This window comes from Miscanthus floridulus, chromosome 18, assembly GCF_019320115.1.
Source record: "Miscanthus floridulus cultivar M001 chromosome 18, ASM1932011v1, whole genome shotgun sequence".
In the NCBI taxonomy this organism is placed as follows: domain Eukaryota; kingdom Viridiplantae; phylum Streptophyta; class Magnoliopsida; order Poales; family Poaceae; genus Miscanthus; species Miscanthus floridulus.
The window spans coordinates 67,343,942-67,356,249 of NC_089597.1; the positions used below are offsets into that span (position 1 = coordinate 67,343,942).

General features: G+C 44.9%; 1 protein-coding gene across 1 annotated transcript; it reads right to left on the bottom strand.

Moving 5' to 3' along the window:
* Nucleotides 1–875: 875 nt before the first annotated feature.
* On the bottom strand, nt 876–1,815 carry LOC136523991 (uncharacterized). The gene is made up of 2 exons (XM_066517486.1): nt 1,739–1,815; nt 876–1,311 (listed from the first exon to the last, which is right to left on the bottom strand). Exons 1-2 carry the CDS (start codon nt 1,813–1,815, stop codon nt 876–878), a joined length of 513 nt encoding a protein of 170 aa, XP_066373583.1.
* Between the last annotated feature and the right edge of the window lie 10,493 nt (nt 1,816–12,308).

Here is a 12,308-nt window from a genome sequence, read left to right on the forward strand (position 1 = left end):
TCCCATTTTGCTCTTGAGTCATGCTCAGAGACTTGATCCCTCATTGGGTTGGGCTATTATGACAATGGCCTCATTGGCCAAGATCGTTGCGCCCATGTAGCTAACGGGTAAGTTCATGAGAACCCTAGGTTTACGGTCGTTCCGTGCCCCGGTCATGTCCCCTGGAGGGGAGATCCTTGGCTTTTTGACCGAGCCACTCATATAGATCCTAAGCCCATCTGTCGGCACTTGGGGGCTCGCTGCCCCCCTCATTGGGTCACCATGAGCAGCTCCAGGTCAGTACTCAAACATCAGTCATCCAGACGGTCGGGGGCTTCTGAGCGCCCCGGCTACAAGCCGCGTGGGCTAGTCTCCTAAGCATCCTAGGCACTTTTGGTTGCTTTAGGCCCTAGATGATGTCCCTTCTTGGGGGGCCCTAGACCAACATATGGTGGGGTGGAATGATCTGATGAAGGATCAGGAGATAGGCAGATAGCTACAAAGAAAATGGAATGGACACAAGAGAGGGGAAAGAGGACATATGTGGTAATGTGATGGCTAGGGCCACTCCATTAGCGCCTTGCTGATCTTTTGCCTGCTCCTCTACTCCGATCGTCCCATCCTCACCTCACTCGGGGGCCTTCTACAATGGTCCTCCATTAGAAAAGGTCAATAGGTGGTTAGATTAGTCGATCCTATGATGCTACCGAGCTTCCGGTGGGGTCGCTCGAGTTAAAGGAGGTAATGACTAAAGCAAGTGAAGCATGAGGGTCGGGGGAACGAGACTTATCTTGGTTTTTATTGTTGGAGAGGTAGGTCGGTGAAGGGGGTTGGCAACCTAGGCCTTGGCTTGGGAGATGGCACTTCTGGGCAGATGGCTCGATGATGGCCTTCCCTCATGGGGAAAGGTTGAAACTCACCTGGATCGGGTCAACCCCTTCTAGGGGGCCGAGGGCCCGGATGGAGGGGCTAGTTGAGCCATTGCGACTGCCAGAGGTCTTGACCGCCTTGCCAATGCTCGGTTGGTTGAGCATCGCCATTGCCTTGGCTGCTTCCTCCATCGGCACCCTTCCTTTATCATGGCCAGGGCCATCGGGAGCATAGGGGGCAACGAGTGCGGCCGCTTGGGCTACGTAGTCTTGCTCGTAGTGGTAGGCTAGCTCAAAGCTGCCCTCGATGGTGATGACCCCCTTCGGGCTAGGCATCTTGAGCTTGTGGTAGGTGTAGTTGGGGATGGCCATGAACTTGGCAAAGCATGGTTGACCGAGGAGGGCATGGTAGACACCGAGGAAGTTGACGACCTTGAAGGTGAGCGGCTCCTTACGGAAGTGTCTGGCAGGCCGAATGTGACATTGAGCCTGATGCGCCTAAGGGGCATGACTTCCTTCCCCATCACGATCCTTTAGAACGGCGCCTTGCTAGGGGCATAGGCTGCTCCGAGGGATGCCCATCTTGTCGAGGGTGCTAGCATAGAGTATGTTGAGGCCTGCTCCCCCCATCCATCAGCACCGTGGAGAGGCGCATGGGACCCACAATCGGGCTAACCATGAGCGGGTAGCGCCCTGGATGAAGATAATGTCGAGCATCATCTCTATTGTACGAATCAGAGGAGTCGGTGGAGGAGGCTACAGACACCACCGGTTGGGCCTCAAACCTATGCTAGCAGATTCTAGAGGCCGGCCCGAGTGATGTTCCTGTAAGACAAAATTAACAAGATTAGATGGTCATTCAGAAAATCAGGAACACAGTTCTAGCATACCCTAGGATGCGGAGGCGCTGGCATGGATGGAGATCCTCCTCTAGGATGCCACCAGTAGGGTGCTTGCCGTCCACCATTACTTTCTACTAAGAACTAGGTTTTGTCGATCTGAGGATGGATGAAGAAAAGTTGCGCAGGGGCAAGAGCAAGGGCGAGTGTAGATATGACCTCCCAATTACCCCCTTAAGTATGTTTATAATAGAAAATGGAATGGGGTTGGTTCATCGAGCCATGTTAGAGTAAAGAGCAGTTAATGGAAGGTGAGAGGCCATTCCAGGAATCGAGGAGGCCATGCGTGGCCAAATGAGAAAGCAACGGTTGAACATGAAGAGTTGCCATTTTACTAGAATTCTATGTTTTCGTTCAGTTCTGGGCTGCGGATTTGAAAAAATTCATTCGCTGCAGTTTTGTGTTGCCATCCAAACCCGAAGACTAGCACTAAGGATTGATCGGTTTAAGATAGTTGCGAGAAGCCAGTTTCGAAGTCTGGGAAGAATTATCGGATGTTGATCGGTAAACAACAAGGAAATTTATATAGGATAGAGAAGTGCGTCGGCTAAATATTTACACCAAATATCACAAGATCATAAATGCATAAGGACAAAAGGTTATGAACCATTCAAGTTGTGTTTGGAGCATCTAAGCGGATAACGTCAGTCTCTGCAACCTGCATTGTCACTCAAGATCTAGACAACAAATTTTAGAGGAAAGTTAATCGATGCGGTTTCATTTTTACACTTAACCCTAGGACGATCCGACCCTAGGAGGTTAGTCGATTTGGTCTGATCAGCTATTCTTGGATCAACTAAAGGACCTGAGTTCGAGTTCTTTGATGGATACTTCAAGTTATCGACCCAGATGCTGTCGCTAAGAGGAATTGATGACAATAAAAAAGGGACGCTCAGAGCTGAATGTATGAGGAACATGTGCAAAAGGAGTTTTATTTATTCATAAACATAACCCCTAGTTACAAACTAAGGGCCAAGGAAGACAGTTGTTCACAACTTCCTCGGCCGAGGTTATGTTTTCCATGGCAGTGCTGGCTCCCTCAAAGTCATCCACTAGGTCCTGGTAGTCATCGAGGTTCTCCTCCTCCAAGAAGCCGAGCTCCACTAAGCGAAGATCATGACCCGAGCGCACCTGGGCTATTGCCAGGTGACGTTAGCACCACGATGGACTGCCATGAAGGGCCACCTCCATGGCACGCATAGGAACATCTTGGAGGTGAGCCTCTAGATTGTTGCCCTCAGGCATTCAGGGTGCTAGAGGCATCGCCTGCTGCCAACTAGAGGGATTCTAGTTGTGTCGTTAGAGCTAAAAATAAAGGAACACAAGAAACCCTTGGAAATCAGGAAAAAGATGGAAGCATCCAAGGAGAACTGGATGTTGAAGATCTTACTGGCAACCCTGGCATCCAACTCCGCCAGTTGTGCTCAAACCATGTTCGCTTCCACCTCCGTGTTAGAGAGGGCTGACATTGGGAGGAGTTCAGGGCGAACTCTAGTTGCCCATTATGCTAGGTGGCCTCGAAATAGCAGTCGATCGCCGTATTCCACTCATGATGAAAGCGCCGCACGTCATCTCCATCGTAGGAGTCGGTGGAGTCAGAGGACGAAGCCGCCTACGCCATCGATTGGGCTGTCACGGGCGGACATGTGTTGACACCAAAATTTGGTTCAAGAAGAAAGGACCCCTGAGTCCTAAATCCATCAAAGGAAGGCCGAGATATTCAGCAAGGATCAGTTAACCTAGGTCACCATTCAGAATGACATCATCAAAGAAATGGGCCCTATCGGTAGGATCAACAATGATTTCAAGCAAGAAGACACATCGGGCTCCATAGAAAGGAAAGATTGGAGTCTAAGTTATCTTAAATTAGGAAGTTTTCTTTTGTTTTCCAAGTTTTCAAACTGGTCTTGTTCAACCAGGACTCATAGTCAAGCCTTGAGTATAAATAGTGAACCCTGGCTATTGTAATAGACATATCTCATCGATCAACCAAACTAGTACATTTACTTTTCGGCTCACACCACCCCTTAGGAGTAGGAGTAGAGTAGATTTCGATGAGTTCTTTGGGCAAAGCAGGGCTGCATCAGGATGACCTGACCCCCGGCTTGTGTGAGAGTATCCAGTTATGACTCATATTATTACTTGTGAGGGTGCAACAGATGATTGATCTCTTGTAAGTCAGCGGTATAAGTTAGTTATCGATCTATATTGTTATTTGTAAGGCTGCAATAGATGACTGATCTCTTATAAATCACTGGTATTAATTAGTTATTGATTCATATCAACCTTTACAAGGCTGCAACAGACCACTAATCTTTTGTAAACATTGGTATTAATCAAAGTTATCGATATCATGCTAAATAATTTACTGTTTAACACAATATCACCAATTGCCCGATCTAGATTAAAATTTATTAGTCTTATTATTCCTGATCTATCGTCTGCTGATTACTATCATAGTTGAATTCAATTCTTGATGTTAGATCCTATTTTGATGACTAATCTATCTTGATCTTGATCATACATCGTGGGTGTTTGAAGTCATGTTCTATTGAGAGATAGATTCATGGATCGCTAGTATCCGGTATGACTCCTGTTATCAATGCTGTAAAAGCAGATTAGACATTGATGGTTAATAGATCTATCTATTAAGAAGAGCATGGCATCAAGCCACCCACTATGTCTCCATCAGCTATTTAGTCTATGGCCTAAGCTTCCATGCATATAACATTCCTTCATGATTTCTTTGCGATGTAAGTAGATCTATCGACTGCTGGTTTCAGATCTAGGGTCCTACTGTCAATGCTGCAGCATACGACTCGACCTATTAATGGTGCAATAGATTGGGCCTAGTTGTTTGTAGGTTTATTTATATCCAATGGATGAGTGATCGCACGCTATATGACAATATCACTAGAATCGGCTACTTTAGCCTATAGCCCCATTTGTCAAGGATGTGCTGGCTATTTACATGCTTTTATTTGTTTATACCTTAGTTAAAGCTAGTATGTTTCTCACATGCATGCTTACATGCCTATCTTCACACCTCTTGCATGTTTTCATGATCATCGGCTAAGTTAGATCCATGTAACTGAGTAAATAATAATTGTCGATATACTTATTTTGGTGTACATTACATCATGAACAAGCTAGGATATCGACTCTTTAGTCGATAGCCTTTCCTTGCTAGCCACTTGGCCATATATTTCAAACTATCTGGACAAACACCAGCATGTTCCACCTTAAATTACTGATCAACTTTCTCTCCTTGTCAATTGCATGGTCAAATTGACTAGGCATACCCTCGGTCATGACCATCCAGTCCAGCGTCCACCCCATAAGCCTGAAGAGTGCTCAGGATCTGCTCCATGTTGTTTCTCTCGGCTTACTTCGTGTGCCCATCGGCGGAGAATGACCCGATCACTTTTCGTCATCCACATGATCTTTGCATGCCTAGTGGGACCACAATCGTTGAAATGGATAATTAGACGACCCTCAAGGTCAACCTTGAAGACCTGCCTGATGACCAGAAGGTGCTCAATGAGCAGGCAACAGAAGAATTTAGAGAGAAGTGCTTGCTGTCTTATAGTAGGACACACGATTCAGTCGTTTAGAAAACACCCCTACCAAGCGTCCTCCTGCATGGACAAAGCGAAGATGTTGAAGCAAGGACTACTGCTCGTTTGGTCCATGAGACTGTTCATGAAGCCTTTACAAACCACAATATGGTGTTGGCCAACACGATTGGTAATGTTTTAAAAGAAATCTTCTTCTTTGGAGCGCCAGTTGATCAAGTTGGGCCAGCATACTCTGATAGCTTTAATCATTCGGCTGTGGAAAGCAACATACCTAGTTCTAGTCAGTAGCCGAATGGTGGGCTAGTTCCAATAGCCACTAATACAGTAGCTTCCAGGAGGATAGGCTTAAGATCGGACCCTACAAATAGCAGTGGGGCAAAATTAAGCTCTGCCAGCCGTATGGGGCCAAGGTCAAGCCCTACCGACTGGCAAGGGGGCAAGCTCAGATGACAGTGGGGCAACCACCAACACAACAATCACCAAGTGCTCCTATCACTGCATTCAGTCCTAGTAGCCAACCTCTATAGCTACTTAGTAGGTTATGCAACCACTGGCTCAGGGAAGATTCAATACTTCCTATCAAACTGCCTCTGTCGGCCCATAAAATTGCTCCATCAGTGTAGAGGATCATCAAGAATGTTGATCCTAATTACTTCAATAGTCAATTGCAAGGATATGCAACTCATAATGCTTAGATTGTCTATCTAGAGGGATATCACCTGGTTTCTGATGCTAGCACATACAATCTCATGCCACATCCTGGGTATCAGAATCCTTATAGTTATAATGCTCAGCAACTTTAGCAGCTTTAGGCCCAAGGGCAAATGTCTCTGGCTCAGAATCAACAAGTTCAAGTATAAGGATCTCAAGCTTAGGCTCAAGGGCAGCCGAGACAAGAAGTTGCTGGCATGGACGCTGATGAGTTTGTCAATAGGATTACTGCTATGATGCAAAGCCAGTTCGGTCTAAAACCTAAAGGACAGGTTGGCTCTTACCAGCGTCCATACCCAGCTTGGTATGATATGTGCAACTCCCACCACACTATAGAGTCCTAGATTTCTCCAAATTCACCGGGGTAGATGAGATGACAACCATGTAACATATCAGCCGCTATCTCATCCAACTTGGAGAAGCATCTATTGAGGAGGCACATAAAGTTAGATTCTTCCCCTTGTCCTATCTAGACCAGCCTTCAGTTGGTTTTCATCGCTAGAACCAAACTTAATCACTGGGTGGGCCAATCTAGAGAACAAGTTCCATGCATATTTCTACAGTGGGATAGGTGAGAAGAAGATTACTGACTTGACAAGCATGAGGCATCGGAATAATGAGTCATGCTCTGAGTTCATTCAAAGATTCAGAGAAGTAAGGAGTCGTTGCTACTTGTTGAATCTGTCTAATGGCCAATTGGCTGAATTGGCCCTTCAAGGGATGTCTCCATTAATCAAAGAGAAGTTTGATGGCCAGAAGTTTGAAAGTTTGGCCCATTTAGTTTAGAGGGTATCTGCTTTTTAAAGTTAGCATCGGTCCCTGCGCAAAGAAAAGTATTCAAAGGGCATCGCTGCTATGTCTAATCCATACGATGCAGACTCTGATGGGGATGATCCAGAAGTTGCAATCACCGAATGGACATAGGGCAAGGCTCCCATATCTTGTCTATGGGTGAAGGAGTCAGAGAATACCTATGACTTTGATGTCAAGAAAGCCAACAAGATCTTCGACTTGCTGCTAGAGAAAAAGTAGTTGAGATTACCTCCAAATCATGTGATCCCTTTGGCTAAAGAACTTAAAGGGAAGAAATACTACAAATTCCACAAAGTTACCAACCACAGTACTAACGAATGTAGAATCTTCCTCTTTCACATTCAGAAGGCCATCGAGCAAGGAAAGATCAAGTTTGAGCCAGCTAAGAAACCAACAATGGACATAGATAAGCATCCTTTCCCTGGGGTGCATATGGTAGAGTTCCAGTTGGCTAAGGAAAAGACAAAGGTCTTGACATCGACTAACACCAGAGAAGATGGGTTGGTTGACCCCAAGGTTCAAATATTGGCTAATGTGTATGAAGAAGCTAAGAAGCAATGTGATTAGCAAAAGAGTCGATATGAGCAAGGTGAAATGTCTAGAGCTAGTGCTATGTGTCCTCGTGTGACTTCTAGAATTTTATTGAACAAGTGGCAATGCTAGAAGGAGGACTACCTAGCATCGGCTTAAGGAGGAAGAATATGAGCATCGATGCGAGGAAGAAAGGTATGAAAGAGAACAAGTAGAGTTACATTGGAATTATCCTTTCTTCCGACACTACTAGAACTGAAGGTTTGAAATTGCCTATAAGACTGTAACTGCCCTAGAGTGAAGTAATCAATATTCAGAGTTTACGCAGTCTCAAGCCAACCACCAGTCCATCCATGAGTGTTTGAGTTTTCAATCTAACAACCTGGATCAGGTGCATAAAAAATAAAGGAGTTCATGATTGGCTAGGCAAACATATACATGAGCAAAATTGGGCCAATCAGTGATGAAGAGAAAGAGCATGTTTGGTTAGAAGGTCAATGGTATCCAGGAGGTCTAACAAGGAGCCAAAAGATAAGGGTTCAATACTTGAGGAATAGAGAATTAGAAGCTCATAAGTATAATAGGCCTCGAACATGTCGCGTCTAGCAAATAGCCGACAAGGGTAAACCATAGGCTAATATTGATATGGTCTTCATCCTATGTGCAGAATTCAGAGCTCCTTCCAAGTATGAGCAAGAAGAAACCGATGAAGAAAGGAGTGATGAAGAAGAATTAGGAAAAGTAGTGGCTCAGCTAGCCCTCTAGTCCCAACAAGCTATATTTGACAAACCATCTCAACATTGGCACATAAAGGCTTTATACATGAAAGGATTTGTCGATGGAAAGCTGATGACTAAGATGTTAGTCAATGAGGCGCTACTGGTCAATCTAATGCCATACACTACCTTTCATAAGCTTGGGAAGGGCCCCAAAAATCTACTTAAAACTATAATGATGTTGAAGGACTTCAGAGGCAATGCATCTAAGACCCAGGGGGCAGTCAGCTGTTGAATTGACTGATTGGGAGCAAGACTCTACCTACTACTTTCTTTGTCATTGATGGCAAAGGGACATACAGTATGCTCTTGGGTCATGACTAGATCCATGCCAACTATTGCATTCCATCAATAATGCACTAATATCTCATCCAGTGGCAAGGAGATAACATCGAAGTGGTTTCGGCTGACACATCTATGAGTGTGGCAACAACCAATCTAGCATATTGGGAATTTGAAGATTGTGAATGCTTCTCTGGCAGAATCTAGGAAGGAGGCGTCATCAAGATCAACGGTGAACATCAACAGCTGATCCAAGCAATCGACTCTAAGAGTTTATTTTGATGACTCCCCTAATTGGCCATTATGGAATGGCTAAACTGTTGCTCTTATGGATTAGTTCATCAGAATGTAGCCATCCTATTTTTAGGGAGTCATATATGGATTTAATTGCATAGCACTTTGGAAGAGCTTGATAGCTGATGATTTTAGGGTTTCATAAGTGATTTGATGCTTGAATCATCGTCGGCTATTTTTGAAAGTTGTTTTTCGATATAGAATTTGAGCCCTAGTGATTTAGAATATTGCTTAGAATTCAGGTTACCACCAGGATTGATAGCCGGTGCTAATAGAGTATTGCCTTTAGAACAAAAAATAAAAATCCTAATCTAGCCTAAGGAGGCAAAAGCCGATGTGGTACACATTGCCTATAGTGCAAAAAAAATACAAGTCATATGGAAAAACATCGACGGCATTCACTAGAAACAAACAAGAGATCAACATAAGAGAAAGTCAACTATTTTATTCATAGTTGAATCCCTAGATACAAACTACTAGTCGAGGAAAATTTTGTTTACAATTCCTTCGGCCAAAGTAGCATCTACGTGCCTAGCGAAGGCCTCCACCACCTCATGGTGGTCATCACCACTGACAAAGCTAGTCTAGGAGCCCCCAAAGTTCATGCATGGAGTTCACCAGGGTGATCATCAAGGCAACGGTGGCCCCTTGGCGAACGCCATGGAGGGCGATGTCCCCAACGTGCGTAGGGACATCCTAGAGGCAGTTCTCCAGCAGATCTCCTCGAGTGTTCAGAGCCCCGGTGGTGTTGTTCACCGCTAATTGGAGGGCTTCCAATTCCTCCGTCAGGGTTGTGATAAGGGAAGGAAAGAATCATCAAGATAAGCGTGACGAAATGAAATGATAGAGAGACAGGGTTTCTCTTATGGATCCTACCTGCAACCTTAGCATTGAAATCTGCTAGTCGGGCCTGGGCGGCGCTGCTCTCCCCCTCCACAGTGGCGAGAGTGGTTTGGGAGGTGACCAGAGTAGCCTCCAAGCGCTCAGTTTCCTAGGTCGCCTCCTAGTGACGACCCAGTGCCTCATTCCATTTATCAAGATAACATCGGGCGTCATCTCCATTGTACAAATTGGAGGAGTCGGTGGAGGAGGCCGCAGACGCCGCTAGTTGGGCCTCAAACTGTGCCAACAGATTCTGGACGCCGACCCAAGTGACGTTCCTGCAAGATGAAATTAACAAGATTAGATGGTCATCAAAAAATCAGGAATGTAGTTCTAGCATACCCTAGGATGACGGAGGCGTTGGCGTGGAGGGAGATCCTCCTCTAGGATGCCGCCAGCAGGGCGCTTGACATCCAGCCATTACTTTTTACTGAGAACTAGGTTTTGTTGATTCTAAGGATGGAAGAAGAAAAGTTGCGTAGTGGTGAGAGCAAGGGCGAGCGTAGATATGACCTCCCAATTATCCTCTAAAGTATATTTATAATAGAAAATGGCATGGGGTAGGTTCATTCGAGCCGCATTAGAGTAAAGTGTAGTTAATGGAAGGCGAGACGTCATTCCGAGAATCAAGGAGGCCACGCAGTGGCCAAATGAGAAAGCAGTGGTTGAACGCGAAGAGTTGCCATTTTACTAGAATTCTATGTTTTCATTCAGTTCTGGGCTGCGGATTTGAAAAAAATTGTTCGCTATAGTTTTATGTTGCCATCCAAACACAAAGACTAGCTCTAAGGATTGATCAGTTGAAGACGGTTGCGAGAAGATAGTTTCAAAGTTTGGGAAGAATCATCAGGAAGTTGATTGCTAAACAATAATGAAATTTAAACAGGATAGAGAAGTATGTCGGCTAAATATTTACACCAAATATCAGAAGATCAGAAATGCATAAGGACTGATCGACCACTATTTTGAGGCCACTCCACCAGTTGTGCTCGGACCACAGTTCACTTCTGCCTGCCTCAGTGGTAGAGAGGGTGACTTGGGAGGCGTTCAGGGCAAACTCTAGTTGCCCATTATGCTAGGTGGCCTCAAAATAGCGGTCGATCACTGCATTCCACTCACGGACGAAAGCGCCGCACATTGTCTCCTGTCATAGGAGTCGGTGGAGTCAGAGGACTGAAGCCTGCCTGCGCCACTGATTGGGTGTCATGGGTGGGCCTAGGGTGATCAGCACTGCGAAATCAAATGGATCAGCAAAAGAAGATGAGATCAAGAACAGATCCGATCTTACCCCTCAAAATGGAGGCACCGGCTGGGAGGAAGGTTCTCTTCTAGAAGATCATCGGTGACACGCTTGCCATTGTCCCTGCTCCTCCGGATATGGTTTTTGGATCTAAGAGCGAGGGGAAGAGAAGTTACACAGTAATAAGAGCAGAGGCAGGAGCGGATGTGATCCCTTGGCTATCCTTTGAGGACAAATTTATAAGCCAGAGTGGAGTGCCAGTAGATCTTTTGAGTCATAAAAAATAAATTTGATTTATGGAAAATGAAAGGCCATCACAAATATCGAGGAGACCACGCAGTGGCCTAATGAGGGGGCAGTAATTACAGAAGTGGTGGATTTGAAAGTTTTATTCGTCAAGGTTTATTTGTAGCTTTGTTCAAATCCAGAAGCGACGTGAGGTGTTATTTGCTATGATTTTGTGTTTTCACACGTGTCCAGAAGCAGGCCCTAGAATTGATCGACTAAAGTTTGATCGATTAGTTGATGAGCTAAAACTAAAGAGGTAATCGATCCAAGGAGCTGATCACTGATGCAGCGGTCAACAGTGATAGAAGAATTTGTGTGCAAATGTGATAGACTCAAAGAATGTCAAAAGATGGGCTATAAGCATGCGTCGAATTGGGGAAGAATTGGCTTGAGAGGTCAAGAAAATGATCACAACCAAATGACCAAAAGGACATAATCTTTGATATGATCCTTGATCGAGAAGAGCCAATGAGATAAATCTGCAAGGAGGCCGAAGAAGTTAGCATGAGATTACAGTAGATGGTTGGAAGTGCGGCGCATGCAATGGTCATGAGGAGTAATTTTGGAATAAAATCATTTTATCCCAAAATTGGGTGGCATGTGTTGACACCAAAATTTGGTTCAAGAAGAAAGGACCTTGAGGTCTAAATTTGTCAAAGGAAGGCCGAGATATTCAACATGGATTGGCTAACTAGGTCACATTCAGGATGATGTCATCAAAGGAATGGGCCCTGTGGTAGAACCTCCTAAGAAATCGGGCCCACATGCACTTATCGTTGTCTCAATAGACCTCTGATAGCGTACACGAGTTCCCAACAACTTAACAGGTCTGTCGGGTGTCCTCGGGAAACCTGAATCATCCACAAATCTTTTCCGAACAGGATCCCAATCGCAGACATTGCAGATTACAATAGTTTTCAATATACATATCCGAGATTATAAAGCGGAAGACTTCAGTTTTAATATTACAAACCAGTTGTTTCAAACTTACAATACCATAAGTGTCATACAACCATAGTTGCGGGATAATATTACATTAACATTATTTTTCATACAAACTAGTGCCTTGTCCAAAGGCCATTCATCATTCCTCATCGTCATTGACTTCAAACACAGACATGCAGCAGGGACCAAAACAAGCCTGCACAAGCGACTCACCTGCAACA

Excerpts from the sequence above, each read along its gene's own strand:
- LOC136523991 (XM_066517486.1), bottom strand. The coding sequence starts at position 1,815 with ATGGTGGACGGCAAGCACCCTACTGGTGGCATCCTAGAGGAGGATCTC. Across the intron at positions 1,312-1,738 it reads CAGCGCCTCCGCATCCTAGG|ACACTTCCGTAAGGAGCCGC; the intron begins GTATGCTAGAAC and ends TCGGCCTGCCAG.